The following is a 21,622-nucleotide window of genomic DNA, read 5'->3' as shown; positions in this document are numbered from 1 at the left end:
CTTTCACTACCAGGCCCATATGCACTCACAAACACCCACAACTCACGTTCAAATTTCGCTTTCACCCACATCAGTCTCGATGACACCTCCTTCCATTCAATCACACACTGCTGTACTTCCGGACTCACTAACAAGGCCACACCTTCTCTTGCCCTTCCTCTATCAACACCTGACAATCTTCCATTCACACTTCCAAACATAGATTCCCCCTTCCCTTTCATCTTCGTTTCACTCAAAGCTAACACATCCAACTTTCTTCTCACAAACATTCTCCCAATCTCCTCCCTTTTAGCCTCAATCGTACTACATCCACGCACATTCATAGACCCAATCTTCAGGGTACGGGGATAACTCCATCCCCCATCCCTTTCTCTGGCCTGTCTCTTTTTAGGAACTAAAAAACAGAGGAGGGGGTCCCTAGTCCCCTCACCCCGCCCCTTTTAGTCGCCTTTTACGACACGCAGGGAATACGGTGGCAGTATTCTTCCTAACACAACCTGGCCGCAGAGTAGTAGTACCACCCCATAATGCGGCCAGGTTGTGTCCCCCTCGCCACAGGTTGGAAGAATGGTGGGAGTAAAATGGAAAACAAGGGGTTAGGATGGAGAGGCGAGGCGAGAAAACGAAACGGGAATGGGGTGTGATGAGGTACAGAATACACCATCAGGCGTTCACAGTGAACGTGCAGTTCGGCATGAAGACAGTATCACTGACTCAGGTGCGGCCATAACTTGGACCTCAAGAGCACTGGGGGCGGCATCCCTCGTTCTGTATCCCGGTTTCCCCGCTGCCGCCAAGTACAAAGGCAAGAGAAGTGTATGAAATCTACACTCCAAGTTTTTTAGCCAAACACCTGAACAACTGACAACATCATGAAGTGTGAGGCAGATCTCAAAAGTACCACCATATGATGTGTCACACTATCTTGTTACACAGACATGGTTTTGTATACTGGCTTGTTATTACCAAAATATACACACATTAAATGACAATCTGCACATGGGAGTGATACGGATACTGGGTTTCGGCAGCCACTATGATACCATGTTCAAAACAGTACTGGATTTAAAAGATGAAGGTCGGGAAGAGGAGATTTAAGAGGGAAGGATTAATTCTGAGTGAAGGAAGAGCAGGTGGAGAAATTATAGGATTTGAGAGAGAGAGAGAGAGAGAGAGAGAGAGAGAGAGAGAGGAATTAATGGATGTTCTTCCAATAGTCTCTCTCTCTCTCTCTTTCTCATAAACAAAATCAAAACTAATTATTCCACTTCTCTCCTACCTAATCCCCCCCCTTTTCCTTTACTTCCCATTCACTCTTCTTTCCTTTATTTTCCTCTTTCCCTGCTTCTCATTCTCTCCTGCTCTTCCCTCCCTCTCTGCTTCCCTCCCTATCATTCTCATCTTCATTATCTCCCCCCTACTCTCTCCTTCCTTCCCGTTCATCGTCTCCTCTGCCCTTCACTCCATCCTTCTCTCCTTCCCTCCTTCCCGACAGCTTCCTTCTTCCTTTTTCCCCACTCTCACTTTCTGCTTTCCACTCTCTTCTTCCCTCCCACACATCCTCTAGTTCACTGGTTCCCAACTTTTTTTCTGTCTTTTCCCCCTTCAACCAGTTCACCTGTTCGGATTTTCCCCTTCATATTGACAAGGAAAAAAAGTCAAACACAAAATTTATTTGCTTAATAATACAAATAACATAATAAACAATTAGTAATTTAAAAGTTCCTTTCTGTAGTTGTGACTTGGTCGTTTAGTGGGATGGTTGAAACTGCTTCTCGCTGATCAGTGCCTCAATGTCAGGGGAGGTAGTAGAGAGCGCGCAACGCATGTCATTCCACTTCAAGACGGTTTCGTACTTTGGGTTTGATTGTGAGTAAAGTAGAGAAACCAGACTCACACAGATAAGTTATGGAAAACAGAATGAGAATTTTCAATGCGCTGGTGCTCAGCTGTGGGTACGCTCCGTACACATGAACCCCAAAATCCTCGAGGTCTTGTGCACGAATTTCATCCTTGGCAGAAGAGTCATGTGTGAGCTCCAAGAACTCATCTTGCATTCCCCCAGGGACATCATCCAACCTCAACCTCACTGAAATGTGTTCAGTGTTGATACCAGGGGAAAAAAATTTGAAGTCAATCGCCACATTCTATATATATATATATTTTTTTTTATGTCGGCTAATAGCTAGTAATTTGTATTTCCTTCAATAAATTTCCCCCTTGGAATCCTGAAATTTCTCCCCAGGGGGAAACTTCTCCCAGGTTGGGATATGCTGCTCTAGTTCCCTCCCATTCACTCTGTTCCTTCCTCCCACCCACTCCCTCCATCCCTCCCACTCTTTCCTACACTTCCCATCCCTCTCTCTCTCTCTCTCTCCTGTGCTCTGATTTCCCACCTTCCCGCTCCCCTCCCTGACTCTCCATTTGCCAGAGGTACGTGGGTGGGAGTCTCTGGGGAAAGTTTCTCGGGTAAAGGCTGTTGGAGAAGGGAGTGAACGGAATGGGGATATGAGGTGGGGAAAAAGTAGAAGTGACGGTGTTGGAAAAGCACAGAGAAGGGGGTGGGGTAGGATGGATATGTGGGGAAGAAAAGAAGGATGGAAATATAGGTAACTGAGTGGACTGGAGGAGGGGAAGAGAGGGGACTGGAGGGGGAGGGGAAGAGGGGAGTACACTGGATGCCTGGGAAGTGTAAAGTACGATATAGGGATAGGACAAATAGGTGTAAAATGGAGGGGTGGGAAACGAGAAGGGCTGGGTAGAAGGGTTAGATCTAAGGTTGGGGAAGACAGGGATGGGTCAGAGAGGTAAGGAAGAGAAAGGTAGGATAAAAGAGTTTGGAAGAAATATAGCTGAGGAGTGAGGATGAGAGAGATGGTAAAGGGGTGGGAGAGAGGAAAGGAAAAGGATGGAGAAGTGTGTAAAAGTAAAGGATATAAAGATGGAGAACAATGGGGGAACAGAAGAGTGGGGACGGGAGAGGCATATATCAAAAGACACGGGGGCTGGGGGGTAGTGAAAAAATGAGGATGGAGGGGTGGAGAAGAACGGATACGAGGAGTACAGAGGAGTGAAGATAAGAGGAGAGTGGAGGGGTGATGAATTGAGGAGGATGCAGGGGTGGGGCAAACGAGAGATGGAGGTCTGGGGAAAAGGAGAGATGAAGGGGTGGGTAAGAGACGGGTATAGAAAGAGGAAAAGAGGATAATGAAGGAGTAAGGAAGAGAAAGGGCTGAAGGGTTGAGATTAACAGATGGAGGGAAGAAAGTGAAATAGGATGAAGGAAGACTGGGAGTAGAAGGGTTAGATACGGTGGAGTTGGATGGAAGAGACGGATACGATGGGGGTAAATTAGGAATAAATGTGGAGGGTAAGGGAAAAACGCTGTAGGTATATACTACTAGAATATGACAGGGCTGATGAAAAGAGAGGGAGAGGGGAAGGGACGGGAGAGGTGAGGAGGAGGATAAGTGGGAGTGGAATGAGAACGAGGGACATAAGAGATGGAAAGGGCAGGAGCAGCAGCGAACTCTCCCTTCACACATAATTCTTTAATTACTAAAGCAGAGGGTCTTAACTTTTTTTCCCTATCCAGGCCCCCGTTGGATTGACCACGATGTCCCCACACCCCCTTCGCCAGACTGTCGAAATCATCATCATCACCCGTCCCATTAGGTGCCAGTATGACTTCAAAAGATGCCAACAGCTTGTTTTTACTTTATATATGGATAACTATACTCCATTTCCGCAAGTTTGGCACCATCAGTGATGTCCTCATCGCCTGCAGTGTTCATGTAAATCATTGCACTAGGTGAACCTCTGCTTATTACCTTGAAAACCAATATAAAAGGCAATACAAAAAGGTATATCCAGTACTGAGGACCCTTTTCAATGTTACAGGTGTTAAGGACATCAATGATGGTGCCAGACTCGGTGAAATGGAGTATAGTAACAGAACAGGAAAGAAAATCATTAGGACTTAATTCTGCTTATTTCACTGTGGAAAAACGGCAACTGGTATTTTCTTTTTCTGTACTTATTCAGAGAACGAGTCTCATAACCTCAGGCCTTTTTCTCCACACCCCCAAGGGGTGGATACCTCAGGTTAAGGACCCCTGTACTAAAGTAACTAACACTCACTACAGACTTTCCATTTTCTCATTACCTATCACACTGACAGCCAAAACACACTCAAAGTTCCCCAGGCCAAAACACACTTAAAGATTCCCAAACAATAAGAACCGACTTCACCTGTGTTCCATTAAAAAAAAAAAAAAAAAAAAAAAAAAGTCAGTCCCCATCACATTTTCTATTATCACTTCATCGACTTACGTAACATTCAAGTCCTTTTTCTATTATTATTTTCTTACTTAACCTTGTACTGTCTACCAAAGCTTTCAGAACGCAAGAGACGACGCCGTTTGCGCGCCAGACACATCAAGTATTATGCTTGAACTCCTAAATCCCTTAACCACTTTTGTCAATCAACACTGCGATCTCCTAATATCATCCCAAAATTGAAAGAGGTAATAATGCTTTATCTTACCCCTTCAGTTCGAAAAACTGCCTTATAGTAAGTAAAATCGCCTAAAAATAGAAAAATAAAATAATTATCGTTATTGTAGTGAATGTGTTAATGTTGTTTATTTACTTTCACAATACCTAACATCGTCACTCCATTCTCTGTTGCTACACCTCCATTTGCCACTGTACAGTACTGTGCACCAGAGGGCAGCTAAATGGCAAAGGACAGGGCGACGTGGAGGTGATTTGTTTGTGGCCATCCCTAACGGGATTAAGGTATCTAGCACTAGAGAGATAAAAAGACAGATGATGTTCAGATTTGTTTTACGACGTCGTTTTTCAATTTAATCAACACCAGGCGATTTTACTCAGCTTAGGTACACTGTCTTATATTGACGGCATTAACAGTGGCTATATGTAATCCCATCAGCAAGCAAAATCTACCCTGAGCTGAATAAAACCGACTGTAAAAAGACAAAGTATAAAACAAGTATAAAACACGTCCTCCGGCTGAAGGGGTGAATATCCTCACTTAATTTTCTTGTTTCATTTCCTCATATCCAAAGCTAATTATTCCATTTTCTCTCCCTTCCACTTCCAATTTTTCCTTACTTCCCATTCGCTTTTTCCTCATAATCCCTTCCTCCTTACCATCTTTTCTTTCCCTCCCTTTCATTCTTATCTACCCTTCAAATTCTCTTTTTCCTCACCTTTCCTCCTTCCCCACTACAATTTCCTTCCCCTTCCTCCACTCTCTTCCCCTCTTCTTACCACTCTGTCATTCCTTCCCTTCCACTCCTCCTCTTTCTCCCCTGTACAGCCCTCATAGAAATATAAAAAACTAACCTCAACCGTGTTACAGATAGAAATATATAATGATTTTAAGACTTTACGACTCTGAATACTTACCGTTATAATTACGATATTTTTTCAACATCATACAATATTCTTTTGTCACTGCACGTAATACCCAGAAGCCTCTAAAGCGTACTAATAACTGAATTGTATGACGCTCCACTCAGAAAAATATCATCATCAAGCCCCTTAACCATTCACTATAATGATGTATAATTTTGGTTTGTGGTTGCAACCTCGAAACTATTTTACTCAACAATGGAATGATGTCTAGCAGTGAAGAGGCTCGTGGACGATGTATCTAACCCCTCCGGCTCAAAGATTCTCTGTTAATTGAAAATCATCTGGAGGTAGCAATAGCAAAACTAAACTACAAAAATATGATGTGGTATTGAAGGGGTAAAGGGTGTATATTAATCATTATAATTACTGAACATAAAAAGTATATTCGCTTCATTTTCTATTATCACTGTAGTGGATCAAAAATTCCTCCTAAAGCCTCCTCAAAAAGTAACAATGACTGACTTCGTTGGTGTTGCAAAAAGAAAAATATGATTTTTCAGTTTATACAGATTTCATTTTTCTACGGCCATCTGTTCTGGATATTATTAATATGAATATTTACCGTTACCTTCATTTCATTTTCTATCAGCACAGTGCAGTGGACTCCTGAAGCTCCCCCAAACGTGCTACTCGCGTCGATGGTGCTTCAAACAGAAATACTGTACCAACTCCTTCTTTTGTTGACTTACCATTACTTTAACAAAGCATCTTCATGTCAGTTTCCTTTTACCGTAGTACTGCATACGAAGCCTAAAGTCCCCCAAACTCTGCCCACTTTAACTGTCTCAAACTTACCTTCTTTATCACGGACATTGACATGTAACAAGTAATTACCTCGAAAGTATTATGCCAGTCACGAAGAAGAGCTATGGAAAGGATGTAGGGCAGTAGTATGGTATTGTTCTGCCACTGAGCTAAGTGAAATAAGCTGGAAAAGAAGGAAAATTTCCGGGGAGAGAGAGAGAGAGAGAGAGAGAGAGTGTGTGTGTGTGTGTGTGTGTGTGTGTGTGTGTGTGTGTGTGTGTGTGTGTGTGTGTGTGTGTGTGTGTGTACACGCGCGCGCGCCAGTGAGACAAAGACAAACAGATTGACAGAGACGGGGGTAAGGGAGGTGTCCGGGATGGAATATGAAGAGTGAGTGGTGTGATGGGTGAAGGTTAAATAGACATAACTAACCTCGTTGGTGTTCCAGCGGTGGCGTTGTGTGGGGATGTGGTCGGCACGCGGGATACTCTCCAGGTTCTCCGGCAGTCTGATCTTCTCACAGTCTGCAGGACAGAGATTCACGGGTTGGTGACTTAAAGGCAATAGGAAGTGAAGACTGGCTTACTTAAAGACAACAGGAGCCAATCAGCCCTACGCTCAAGCAGGAAAGGGAAAACAAGCCTTTAATATTTGATGCACATAAAGGATCGCCTATGGTGATTATATTTGATCAGCCTACTGTTCATCCCACACAACTAAGTGCAGTCAGTAATGATGCTGAGAGGCCATGCGCGTCTTATCTCTGTCATATGGTTTAGAAATTATCGTATTCTCTTCAGCTTAGAGGCTGTCTAGTCTCTAACACATTTCCCATAGCACTACTATTGAGCAATGCACCTTAACCATCTCAGTACGATGCCTTTCTTGTTCTTGCTACCACCAGATGAATTTAATCAGCTGCATGGAGACATAAGCGGACTTTTTTCCAACCTCATCGCTACTCAACGTCTCTCTCAAGGCTAAGTGTAATCGTCTGGCGATGACAAGAACAAAATTCAAGACACCAGTGTACTGAAGGGGTCAATAGCCTCATTTGCGTTATTAACATGATTTTAATGCCGAAACAGTTTGCACCGATGTAGTACAACAGAACGGTAACTCTCATATTCTTATGACTCATGCTTAATAAAATCACCTTACGCTATTTGCAGTAACATGCTTGAGTTGTTCTGATAATGAGAGGTTTGATACCACTGACTATAAGTAAATATACCACTCGCAAAGACTATAAGAAATGAATAAAGAGGTAAATCACAGAGTACCTCGAAGTAAACCATGAATTTACTTTAAAAAAGAAAATAAATATAAATATCGGGTGGAATGCAGGAGAGCTGCAGAAGCCAGGGGAAGGACTAGGCATTCATAAAGGATCCCTCACAGTTTTTACGGCCAACATGTCTCTACTGTAGTTTAAAAAATGATTTTTTTGTTTAGCCCTATTTTTCATTAGTATTCACTTTGGTTTGGTTGTGAAGTGTTTGGCAGCTGTATGGCTCAAGATAAATGTATAAAAAAGATATCTTGCATACAGATTTGCATTCACGCCTTGATTTTGGGTGACACTCTTTTTATTTTATTCGTGCAACTACCAGACAATTTTAATGAACTCAGGAAGTCCTCTCGTACTGAATGATTATAATAAAACAATATAAAATCTCGTTGATTCAGAAAGTCTTTTCTAAACTGAATCAAATCATCTGGTTGTAGCAAAAACAAAACAAAATGTGACATCGGACTAACGGGGTTAAGGCTGTTTATAAATACACCGCCAGGCCGAACAACAGGGAGATGTTGGCACTGTTTGGTGCGCACGCTGGAGTTTGGGTCGCGCTGGGAGGAATAGTTTTGTTATTTCAGTCCAAGAATGCGAAAAACATTCCAATTAGGAACTTGTGAGGTGACCAAGGAGGGAGGGGGTTTAAGAAAAGTGGGATGCAAGGAGAGGAAAAGGGGCGGGTAAAGAGAGACGGTGGAAAAGAGAACTGAGAGAGGAGGAGTGAGGAATGAGAAATGGAAAGAGAGGAAGACGAAAAGAAGAAGGGGAAATACACAATGAGGAGGAGAGGGGGAAGGAGAAAAGAAAAGACTGAAGAGGGAGAAAGCAGGCGGGGGGTGGGAGTTAAAGAAAATGAGTGTGGAGGAGCAATGAGAGAATGGGGAAAAGCAGAGAGAGAGAGAGAGAGAGAGAGAGAGAGAGAGAGAGAGAGAGAGCATAGGAGAAAGATAATGGAGGAGACGATAGGCGAAGGGGAAGGGGAGGGAATGGTGGAAAGAAAAGAGGAAAGGGCAGAGAAAGGATTTATAATGACAGTAGAAACAGGGTAGGGAAGGAAAGGAGAGAGAGGGTACGGAAGGAGAAGAGAGAAAGCGTGATGGAGGAAAGGAGAGAGTGAGGGAGTGGGAGAGGGAGAAAAGGAGAAAAGCGAAAGAGCATGGGGGTTGGCGAGAGAGACGACGGAAGGGAGAGGGAGAGGAGGAGGAGAGACTTAATGAAACAGGGAAAGAGCATGGGGCTAACAGAACATAAAGGGGGATCTAGAGAGCAGGAAGGAGGAACGGAGAATGGATGGAAGGGGAATGGAGAAAGGAAATGAGGAAAGACCACAGGAACAGGAGAGAGAAAGGCAGAAGAGCAACGTGATCGGGGAAAGAACGAAAGAATAGCATGGTGACAGGAGAGCGAAAGAATAGCATGGTGACAGGAGAGAGAAAGAATAGCATGGTGACAGGAGAGAGAAAGAAGAGCATGGTGACAGGAGAGAGAAAGAAGAGCATGGTGACAGGAGAAAGAAGAGCATGGTGACAGGAGAGAGAACGATGAGCATGGTGACAGGAGCGAGAAAGATGAGCATTGTGACAGGAGAAAGAAGAGCATGGTGACAGGAGAGAGAAAGATGAGCATGGTGACAGGAGTAAGAAAGATGAGCATGGTGACAGGAGAAAGATGAGCATGGTGACAGGAGAAAGATGAGCATGGTGACAGGAGAGAGAAAGATGAGCATAGTGCCAGGAGAAAGAGGAGCAAGGTGACCGGAGAGAGAAAGAAGAGCATGGTGGCAGGAGAGAGAAAAAAGAGCATGGTGACAGGAGAGAGAGAGAGAGAGAGAGAGAGAGAGAGAGAGAGAGAGAGAGAGAGAGAGAGAGAGAGAGAGAGAGAGAGAGTGAGAGAGAGGAAGAAGGGCATGGTGAAATTAGGAAGAAGAACTTGGGGACAAGAGAGAGAGAGAGAGAGAGAGAGAGAGAGAGAGAGTGTGTGTGTGTGTGTGTGTGTGTGTGTGTGTGTGTGTGTGTGTGTGTGTGTGTGTGTGTGTGTGTGTGTGTGTGTGTGTGTGTGTACTACTAAACACACACACACACACAAACTAATACAGGGAATTACATTCCTACATACTCATACACATAGACACATTATTATGCAAATTCTTAGCACGTTCACACACAAATATACACACCCGCACTACCACGCAGGAGAATGCATACACAAACACACATAAACAGAGAGAGAGAGAGAGAGAGAGAGAGAGAGAGAGAGAGAGAGAGAGAGAGCATGAAAACAACCCCGTTAGATATGAACAAATTTAACCCCCTGTGAAAGTTGTAAGCATGAATCTGACTGTGTGTGTGTGTGTGTGTGTGTGTGTGTGTGTGTGTGTGTGTGTGTGTGTGTGTGTGTGTGTGTGTGTGTGTGTGTGTGTGTGTGTGTGTGTGTGTGTGTGTGTGTGTGTGTGTAAGAATTCAGGTATCACTAATTTATTGTACAGATTTGTATGCACTGTATATGTAAGCATGTACACATTTGCGAGTACAATCCACGAGTGAGTGCATACATGAATATTATAAAATTTGTGCATGGGAGTGTACAGTAAGTGCGCAGAGGGACACAATCATGCATGAATATTTGTGTGAGTCTCCTGCCACGAGTGTTCCAAGAAATATGCACAACTGCTTCGTGACCATAGTGGCCCTCAAATCATCGACTGATCCTACCTTTTAGTTTTTCTTCTACTGCTAAAATCCCAGCTAAATTTAAGCGTCTGTGTGCATGCGCGTATTAGTGCGTGTGCGTGCGTGGGCGCGTGGGAACGTTGAGAGCTTCTCATATGTACAATGTACATATATGGACTCAGATTACCCAGTTTTGCTGGCATTTTTTTCTTAGCACACACATGCACATTATACTGCTCTTTGAACACACACACACACACACACACACACACACACACACACACACACACACACACACACACTTTTCTTCTACATATACTAACCGCTCTGACCCCCCTCCCAACAACGAACACACAGTAACAAGACGGAACATAACTAGCCTGATTCAATCCTGCAACTATGCATTTAGGTAAGAAGAAATCACACACACACATACACAAAGCTAACAACATTACTGATAACATACCAAAATCACCTTCATCTAACTTAAAGAACAGTAATGTGGAAAATAAATTATTCTTTTGCAACTAACACTTTCTAGTTTTGGCACATGTTACCAGGATCAACTTAACGTTCTTAGGCTCCTATGACCCAAGAGAAAACATGAGCACAAAAGGGTTAATGGGAATTGTAATATTATGCTAAAAAGTGGTAACCTGGAGAGGCAACAGTTGCCAATTAATGGCCGACATTTTGAACTTTTTAAGTAATTACTAACGCTTCCTGAAAGTCATAGCAAACGAATGAATCACAGACTACACTGGCTAAAGGGCCCATTCCTATCGAACTCACACCGTACCGTAGCTCCGATGGAAGTCGAACAGTACTCGTGATTGTAAGAGGAAGGCCATTTTGGAGTCTTCTGGTTTTCAACCGTCTTTTCGTGGTTAACAGCCTTGCTTTTTGCAGTTTACGTGACCAAAATAATTTTGAAGACCTTAATCGAAAACCTGGCAAAGGTTTTTCGTGATATCGAGCACAGGAACAGCGTAGTACTTTTCCGGCCAATCGGCCAATCGCCCCAGAAGTAAAGGTGGCAACGGAAGTTGGTAAGAAAAACGAGAACACCAACGCCAAGAAGGAACAGAGGATATATAAGATTCTTTCTTCTGGAAAATGAAAAAAGAGCAAATGTTTCGGCTTCACACTCACCTGCTAGGACAGATAACAGTTCAACTCTCCTCACATCTATACAACACTGCTTATATCCGCAAAGACATCTTTGATTCGCCCACATCCACACGAACTTTTACACATATACCTGATTTTAACCCCTTCAGTCCGAAGACGTCATTTAAAACACTCTTCTTGCTATTTCCAAAAGCTGTATTTTACTATAATGTCTGGTGGTAGCAGGGACAAAGTAAATGCAGCAATTATATGATAAACAAGACAAAGGACGCCTTTCGTAGTTGCACCCACCCTACATCCACCACTCCAACACATCTTAAAAGGTGTCCTTTGTCTCTAGACACACTCCTGATACACGCTCCAGATGTACACTACACGCATACTTATAAACATCACAGTTGCAGCTTGCTATATTTCATCCCTCTAAAATGTGCACTGACTAATTCAGTGAGTGACACACTTCGGAACATCCTGGATTTGGCCATCCCTGTGGGTGCATCAAAAAAAGGTTAATACGTTCAAATACATCCCATCTACTTAATGCCAAACAAGCTTACATCTACCTAATAGGAGCAATCCGAGATTGCAAACCTTCGCCAAGGCTGAACAATCTCCCATTTGTCAAAGCCCCTGTAAGCATTATAGGCATTATTTATCGAGTTGGATGCAAAAATGCTGAAATTGCCACTATCCCGCATTGGTAAAGAATTCTTTAAAAAATTCCTGGATCCAGATCATGATCCGGAGCTAAACCAAAATCTAATGGATTGTTCCATATCCTACCCCTCAAAAAAAAAAAAAAAAAAAAAAAAAAAAAAAAAATCAGCAGAATCCTTTCATAAAGTTTTGAGTAATCCTGCTAACAGACACACAAACAAAAGAACAAAAGCCGGCAAAAACATAACCTCCTTGGCGGAGGTAATTACACCAGTAAATAATTAAATGCTACAAAATAGTGACTAGATTCGCCCATATCATTGCAAGATTACACACACACACACACAAACACACACACACACACACACACACACACACACACACACACACACACACACACACACACACAAATTCCAGGATCATTAACTCTTTTCATGGTCGGCACAACTCTAGCATTCTATTCCAGCTAGAGCTATACGATTTTATTCAGGTGAAAGTGTAACATAAAAGTCTGAGTGTAAATAATGATATCATTAACCTTCTCAAGGCCAGCACATTCTTGTATTGTATTCATTTAATGCCAAACGAGTTTATTAAGCTGCAGCTGGGTACAAGAGTCTGACAGCGTTAATATCTATCAAATTACTATTACAGGCTCGGAAAAATTACCCAAATTCCTCCATAACTATCCAGACAAATTCTCACCAGTATTTCCTGTCCAAGCTCGCTCCACATTATCCAAGCATACCCAAAGCTAACCAGATCAGAACATAAAATCTGAAATTCCTCATAAACAATAAAAAGGTCCCACGCCAAGTCAAGATGATCGAAAGTACAAAAATGGTTTATATACTCGTATACCACACCATTAAACCTGCCGTCGCCACAACACACGTGTATTTAATGCTAGATAAATCACACATTTTCTCCGAGTAACGAAATTCTAGCATTCCACATGTTATTCGAGACAATTTCAACCCTTTTTCTTGCCAGTTATCTCACATGACCATAACTAATTCCTTGTAACCCAAGTAAAATAATACATCCAAACAAGGCGAAGATGCTAAATATAATCTTGTCAAAATAAGGTACATTTTTGTATGACGGCTAATATTTCAAGCACAACTGTAAACAAAAACACCGAAAACTTGCCAAGGCTATAAAACCAACATCATAAAAGGATATTAACCAATATTTATGAGGAATCAAAAGTAAAATAACCATCGTTCCGGTTGTTGCTATCAAAGACAATGATAGTGGAATGTTTAAAAAAATGCAAGAAGATACCAGAATGCTTGAAGGAAGGAATGTAACCGGTTCATAAAACACACACACACACACACACACACACACACACACACACACACACACACACACCGCTCGTTGCTTGAATGTTAACGCTCTCGCCTGCCATCTGGTAGGACGGGAGTTCGCGCCCTTCCTCAGGTTGCGAAAAGTGTCACTGACGAAGCGGGTGGTTACTGTCCCCCTTGAGCAAGGGGATGGGTGTATGAGTGTGTGAAGGTCACAGCCTTGCCCTTGGATCGGACTAGCCTATATGAGCTGTCAGCTCTTTTCCGGGAGGATAAAAGCTGACGATCACGACCAGCAGGTGATCCTGACAGACCCGGCCACACACACACACACACACACACACACACACACACACACACACACACACACACACACACACACACAAGCTGATCAATACGAAGCAATTAATTAACCGGTACACAGTGATGTAAAACTTACATGTATAGTCACACACATAGTGACATGTACACAGACATCAATAAACACAACACACACACACACACACACACACACAAACACACATGCTGATCAATACGAAGGCATTAATTTACCGTTTCTCAATAATAAAAAATAAAAAAAACATGCATATAGTCTCTCTCTCTCTCTCTCTCTCTCTCTCTCTCTCTCTCTCTCTCTCTCATTGGGTGATGTGACGTGAAGGGCTGCCTAGACACAACCGACCCCTCTGAGAGTTGCCTCACTGCTACTGTGTGTGTGTGTGTGTGTGTGTGTGTGTAGATTCCATGTTCCCTCTGAATGCATAGGAAGCAACTGCATATCTACTTTATTACTGCCCGTAGTTCTGTTGTTGGGTGTATAGTTGCTTCTTGTTCGATGTTCTTTTCCTACTTGTTATTCACTGCTGATGTTGTGGCCCCAACTGTTATTTTTGTTATTCATGGTTTGCTTTTTGTTACTGTTACTGCTCTTGCTCATATCTTCGTTGCTAACACTGTTGTTGCTCTGATTTATTATTGTTGCTGTTTTAGATGTCGCTGTTCTCATAACTGTAGGTGTTCATTTTATTAACGCTGTTGTTATTACAATAATTGTTATTACAGCAACTGTTGTGTTGTTATTGTTAAGTACGGTTAATTCCGCCACGGAAGCTGGGCGGAGGGTATGTATTAACACGTGCCTATTTGTGTACGAGATATCTTAGAGAGTTGTTATAGGATTTTAATTAAATCTGGTGGATACCCGGGAAGAGGGTCAAGAAAGTGTTGCTTAGATTTTGAGGTGGATACGGATTCGGATGCAGAAATTAATAATAAATTTTACTGGTGTTGGCTTAGGTATGCGCTCTGTAATTTGTGTTACAGGGCAAACTTAGACCGCAAAATTACTTGGCTACGTGTAAGTCTTCTTTCGGTGGGAATATGAAATCACAGCAATAAATCATAAATATCCCTGGCGGTGGTGGCGGTATGCGCTCTGTGAGTGCTTTCTAATTACTGTTGTTTTGATGCTGTTGCAGAGGCTACTGCTCTTGTTACTTTTGCTTTTCACGTTGTTGTTTTTGTTGCTGTTAACTCCGTCAGTAGGTTGACTGGTATGTCAAATTACTGCAACCAACAGACTTTATTCAACTTACGGGAAAAAAAGAACTGGTAGTGAAGGAATTATGCTAATTTATGTAACCCCTCCAGTTCGAGAAGTCATTAAAGGTGAATAAAATCACCCGGAGATAGCAAGAATAAGTTAAAGAAATATGTCATCAGACGGAAAGGCTAATAAATAACTGGTGATGCTGCTACTGTTTTCAGCAGTGATCACTACTTCAGCTCTGAGGGTCTAAACACTTAAGTCACAGGACGTCCGTTTCATTTTGCCTCCTCCAGACGATTTAATAAAACTCAGGAAAGATCTCTAATGAAGGTGTCAACTGAGGCCACACCTAACCCCTCCCGTTCAAAACATCAATCGTCAGTTGGTTGCAAGAATAACATGAACAATACGTCATCGTGGTGAAATGGTTAAATGCTGTTATCTGACTTCCCTTATTCTTCCAGCCGTCTCGTTATCTGTTAACGGAGGCAGCATCGTGTGACAGCTTGTTTCTTCGATCAGAGATATACCTGTACATTACTCTGGGTGGAGTGTTAGCCAATCCAAAGCCAGCCACTTTGCATCTTCTACAGCTTCTGGAGTTTCTGGAAGATGAAACCCAGATAGTGTGACAGGATTATGTATTAAAAAAAAAAAAAAAAAAAAAAAAAAAAAAAAAAAAGGATCTTATCCAGGTGGCCGATAGTTTCCCAGTAAGCACTGATGCTGTTTGCTTTATTCCTGAAGGCAAATATTTCTGGATGTTCATTGCAATTTATTTGTTATATACTGTTTCATCCTTATGCTGCTACAAGAACTTGTTGGCATACACATTAATGGAGAATATTTCAAAAATTAATCCTCTGTTTCAAAATGTGTGAAGAGGGAAAATGTATGGATAATTTGGGGCTGGGGGGAGGCACCGTCCAGTACGAGTATAATTATATGTACGGAGAAACGTCTTTGAAGTCATCCCGCGTATCTGTGGCAAAGCGGTTAGTCTAGTTGTGTTAATCATGACCACACCCGAGCTCATGATCATGGGACACTTCCAAGATAGTACGGTCGGGGAGTCATACATCTTCCCAGTTTACCCAAGGAGTATTAAACACTTGCAAAACATAGCCCAAGTCTTTAATTGGACTAAATCTTGTCTCGGATGGTTGGAATACGGTTCCTTCTTTGCATTTACCAAACAATGATTCCTTAATTATACCTCCCATGGTTGATGTGTCGCCATTGCAAAACGAAAGAATCAATGACAAGAAGCCTGAAAAAAAAAAAAAAAAAAAAAAAAAAAGGAGGTTCATTCCACGAAAAAATGAACAAACGGGAGCGCTCTGTTTAGAAGAGCTGTATATGTAAGCCGTCCCACACATGACAGTTGCACCAAAAATGTAATACCTTTACACACATTCCTTTCGTTTCCTCTTTCTCCTCTCTTTACTCCTCCTGTTTCTGTTTCCTCTCTGTCCTCCACTTTCCTTGCCGACTTATTCCGCAAACACTGTTCTCGCCGACTCCATTACCAAACTAAACTTGTTTTGTTACACCCACGTAAGAATAAGCCGGACCCATTTATCTAGCCAGGGCAGGCAAACGAGGGGTAAGCCAGGACAACGACTCAAGTTTGGAGGAAAATATGGGCTTAGTAACAAGTGTGGAACGGGGTGAAGTGAACGGGGGAGGGGGGGGGGGGGAAGATGGGTACTATTTCCAAAAACTTCTGGAATAACAGCAAACAGTGGCTAAAATTATGTCAAGCAAATTAACAAGAGGATATTAAGCTGTAAGTACCCTTAAAACTGTGATAAAAGGAAATATAAAAAAATAAGAAAATGACCTTATTTCAGTTAAAGTTTCAAATTTCCCGCGGGTTTCAAAAGTCCCAGACGAGGCGCAGATCCCAGAGCTGTAATTGGCCACGTTCTCAGCCAATTACGTTGTTTCCCGCTCACAGCTGGGGCCGCCACAAGAAGAAATTCGAACAAACTTGCCGACATCCCCACTGGCCGGCCGTGCAAACTAAGGCATTTACTGGGGAAGAAATGGCTGTTTATTTTAGTCGGTCCTGACATAAAAAAAAAAAAAAAAAAAAAGAGGAGGGAGAGAGAGAGGGGAAGGGGAAAAGCTGAGAGGGGGAAAGAACAAGCTAAAAGGAAGTACTGGCCACAAAGAACAGAACACACCAGACTGTGTTTGTGTGTGTGTGTGTGTGTGTGTGTGTGTGTGTTTTATCTCTCTCTCTCTCTCTCTCTCTCGACACACACACGCAAACACACACACACACACACACACACACACACACACACACACACACACACACACACACACACACGTACAAGAAGCGATAGAATGAGATGGTGCAGAGGTAATGGAGTGGACTATTGTGCTTTCACCTTAACTTGGTTCACATATTCGTCCTCTGGCAAGTTATTTCACGTATTTCATTGACAATGACATGCGGTTTGGCCCCACATCCTTTCCATAGCACTTCTTCATGACTAATACACATTCTAGCGTTAATCTACTGACACAACTCGACATTCAAGATGGAAAGATAACAAATTTAGGCCAAGTTAAGAGTAATGTAATTGTACAAAGATAGAATCCTTTTACAGTAGAATTATACAGTATAATACTTGATTTATGAAACCATTAACCTCTTCAGCCCAAGACGTCTCCTAAACAGAGTAAAGTAGTCTGGCATAAGCCACAATATAACAGATTATTCCCTCGAACCTAAATGTAGGTTTCCGCTACCCCCATTCAGTCCGAGGAATCTTTCATCAAACCGGTATGCTGTCTTGCGTCGGCCAGAATATTAATACAAAGATCGCTGTCAGCCTGAAAATGTTAATATTACTGCTTTTCCGCGTGGCATGTCAATAATTACCCTTGCTGTTGCCATTGCACCTGTGCTGAATGTAGGATCCGTGCCGTGGTCAGTATGTAGTGAGTTGGGTACTGGTGAGAACGTGATGTGTGTGTGTGTGTGTGTGTGTGTGTGTGTGTGTGTGTGTGTGTGTGTGTGTGTGTGTGTGTGTGTGTGTGTGTGTGTGTGTGTGTGTGTGTGTGTGTGTGTGTGTGTTTGTGTGTGTGTGTGCTCCCTACCCCATGTGTGCTGGTGTATAGCCACTGTACCTTGAACACACACACACACACAAACACACACACACACACACACACACACACACACACACACACACACACTACAATATATAAGAGCCGCGCTGTTTGTTTGTTTGTCCTTCAATCACGCCCAAACTATGGGCCAGAGACACCCAGACCCAAAGATATTCTGAGTCAGGGTGGCCCAAGGATGGTTTTAGAGGGTCAAAATTCAGATGTGGGTCATTCGAGGTCACCAGTAGAGTGTTCGCTTTTTTGGCCCGGGCAACGCCGGGTTCCCCTGCAGCCTAATTTCTGGCATGGAGACTCACATGACCTCCTGTTCAGACATAGGCTATGTGAGGTTGACCTCTGAGGTCATTTGAGGTCACTGGTCGGAGGGTATTATGAGGTCACCGGTAATACACGATTGAACGACTGGACCCAGCAGCCCAATTTTTGGTATAGAGACTCACATGACCTACAGTTCGGACACAGGCTATGTGAGGTTGACCTCTGAGGTCATTTGAGGTCATTGGTCGGAGGGTATTTGAGGTCACCGGTGGACCCAGCTGCCCAATTTTTGGTATGGAGACTCACATGACCTCCAGTTCGGACATAGGCTATATGAGGTTGACCTCCGATGTCATTTGAGGTCACCTGTAATAGTAAACAAGTTTGCACAAACACTGTGCGTTAGTCTGCCAGTACGTTTGCCAGAAATTCTACCTAAGATGAAGTCAGTCAGAACGTCCATGTACTAGAACTTGACTCTCCCGAAATTGCTCCACTTAAGACACAGACTAGATACGTAAAATCCATCCTACACAATTTACCAGCCAACAAAGCTCCAGGTCCAGATGGAATTCCTCAAACTGTTTTGAAAGTGTTCCCCAGAACTGGCTCCTGTTCTAGCTAAATTATTCAGACTGTCCATACGTGCTTCTTCCTTCCCCAGTTCTTAGAAAGAAGCCAATATCCACCCAATTCCGAAAAAGGGAAGTTCCTCTGACCTCTCTGATTACAGACCAATAGTAATCATATCTTCTCTTGGTAACGTATTTGAGATTGTAATTAATATGCACGATGTTAAACATCTTGAATCCAACAACTTAAATTGTGACAGAGACTGTGGTTTTCGTCACGAAAGGTCTATTGTTGATATGCTCAATCTCCTCACTCATATCACTCGTCAGCAAATTGACCAGCTTGGAGAAACCCATGCAGTATCCCTTGATGTTTCTAAAGCTTCTGACAGAGTGTGACACCGGCAGTTTTACCACATCCTATTACAATGACCGGTAGTTTTACCGGACCCTATTACAGTGACCGGTAGGTTTATCGGATCCTATTACACTGGTATTGCACTGACTGATAGTTTAACTGGATCCTATTACAATGGCCTGTAGTTTCACGGGATCCTATTACACTGACGCTATTTTGTTTGCAGGATGTGCAAACTTCGTGAAGAACTAGAAGACAAACTGACCGAGGCTACTAACAAAATTAATAGCCTTACCTGAAAAGTCGACGTGTTGGAGCAGTTTACTGCGAGTAACATTGGACACAATGTAGACGAAAACGTCACTGCTCAGCCAACGACTGGGGTTGTCCAGCGTGACAGTACTGTTGACCCTCCACCACCCACTGTTGCTAACCCTTCTCCCCCCCACACGGGATGAGTTCTAGCCAGTACAGAATGGTGCAAGGACAACAAGGAGCATCATTCTAGTAGCGATGTGCAATAAATCTGAGATTCGGAGATAAGGGAAGAACCCCGTAAGGCATGATTTGTGAGGGATTCCATCATCCAGCGGAGTTTTGTGGAGGGGCATCCTCTAATCCAGTGGTTCTTAACCTTTTTTGAGTCACGGACCCCTTCGAGAAACTGGTGAACGCTATGAACCCCTTCCCTACAAAAATGCACCTAAGCACAAACGCAGCATTTTGCATACAATGAATATACATTATTTTACTGAAAACTACATCACGCAGTGTATCACAATGTATAAAACAGTCTTTACAAAGAATTATGTTTCTCACTCTTTTTCATGCAAAAACTAATGGCCACTCGAAAAAATGAAATACATCCAACTTGAGAAAATTAAACAAAACAAAACTTTAAGTCTGCTCAAAAGTTCATTTCAGTGAGAGAGTTGTTGTTGCTGTTTGGCTTGAATAAGATGAAATTGTGGAGTGGTCTTTGACGGGGCAACACGCATGTCATCGTTGACATCCAGTTGATTTCGACTTTTCATTTTGATTGAAACAAGCGCTGAAATCTCTGACTCACAAAGGTATGTAATTGCAAACGGAATCACAGCACCCATAGCTCGCTTTGCCCGACAAGAGTAGGTTGTGTCAACGAACACCAGAATTCTTCAAGACTTCGAGTTTGTTTGTTTGTTTGTTTTTTTAAGTTAATGATGCCAAACGGCATCACGCAATCTCGCTAAATTGTTCTCAATTATTCTGACCTTCACGGACCCCCTGTATCCCATCCATGGACCTCTTGGGGGTCCATGGAACCCAGGTTAAGAACCCCTGCTCTCATCGAAAGCGTTTTTGTATCCCAGGTGCAGGACTAGCCGACATAACAGAGGCCGTGAACGCCGTTTTTGAGGATGCAGCCTTGTCAATATTCATACAGGTACCCATGATGTCTTATGAACCCGATCACTACGGCACTACAAGAAATCTGGGAACATTTTAATTTCAGGCACACTCCTAAGGATCGATCCATGAGATATCTTTTTCATTAAAGCTCCCAGTACAAATAACAGTTAATTAACCTTGCTTACAGAAAGGCATAAAGTTCATTGGCACATGGAACCACTTTTACAACCAGCGAACGCTATTTATGAATTCGAACGATATACCACATTTGAATGCAATTCGTTCTGCCCATCTCGGTTGTTTGATGTATAATGCAGTAGGTTTTTCCTGAAAAAAAAAAAAAAAAAAGTCATCATGGGAGGTGAAACACACCAACCAATGTAGATATCAAGCGACATGGAAAAGTATGGGAATGCACCCCACATCATAAACGAAAATACTGTACATTAAAGCTCTTCTTGTAAATGCGCACACTCTGTGTAAGAAAGTTTCTGCTTTTTTACTGAAGATTAAAATGTAATTGGTATAACAGAATTGAGGCTGAATATTGAATAACGGGTTTTTCTGGCGGAGTTTAATTTACCAGGATGTCACATTTTCAGTGTTGAAAGGACGGACAGAACAGGGGCGGTGTGCTGTTATGTATTAAATCTTGATTCCATCCCGTTGTAATTACAAAGCCATCTACTGAAAACAGTGACAGTATCTACCTTCGGCTTAGAAACGAATCCCATCATAAAATCACGTTTGATTTAATTTATCGCCCATCTCGATGGTCACTCGACATCGACAATGAAATCTACGAACTATTGTAATCTCTTGTGAGCAAAACAACAGTAACAATAACAACAACAATATTTGGCGATTTTAATTTATCAGTTCTGAAACGGGTATATAGGTAAGACCTGTATACAAACTTTCATGAAAGTTTACCGCAGCAGTTCATAAATTATCCACCATGCGGTGCAAACATCTTAGATCTTGCTTCAGCCACATCTGAAATTTATTGAGTAACGTTATTGTAGAAGTACATCTCAAAACTAATCTTCTTAGATGTACCCCTACCATGGAGATTATTGCGTTGGATGTCTTG

General features: G+C 42.5%; 1 protein-coding gene across 1 annotated transcript in view; it reads right to left on the bottom strand.

Moving 5' to 3' along the window:
- Camta (Calmodulin-binding transcription activator) overlaps positions 1-21,622 on the bottom strand; it is a 1,827,966-nt gene that overhangs the window by 1,747,885 nt on the left and 58,459 nt on the right. Inside the window, exon 2 of the mRNA XM_080281035.1 lies at positions 6,619-6,710. Coding sequence (XP_080137161.1) covers positions 6,619-6,710 — 92 coding nt within the window. The remainder of the gene's footprint in view (positions 1-6,618; positions 6,711-21,622) is intronic.

Source organism: Coenobita brevimanus, chromosome 87, assembly GCF_032717465.1.
Source record: "Coenobita brevimanus isolate Jiangsu-jjx chromosome 87, ASM3271746v2, whole genome shotgun sequence".
NCBI classification, from domain to species: domain Eukaryota; kingdom Metazoa; phylum Arthropoda; class Malacostraca; order Decapoda; family Coenobitidae; genus Coenobita; species Coenobita brevimanus.
This window is presented reverse-complemented; position numbering and strand designations above follow the sequence as displayed.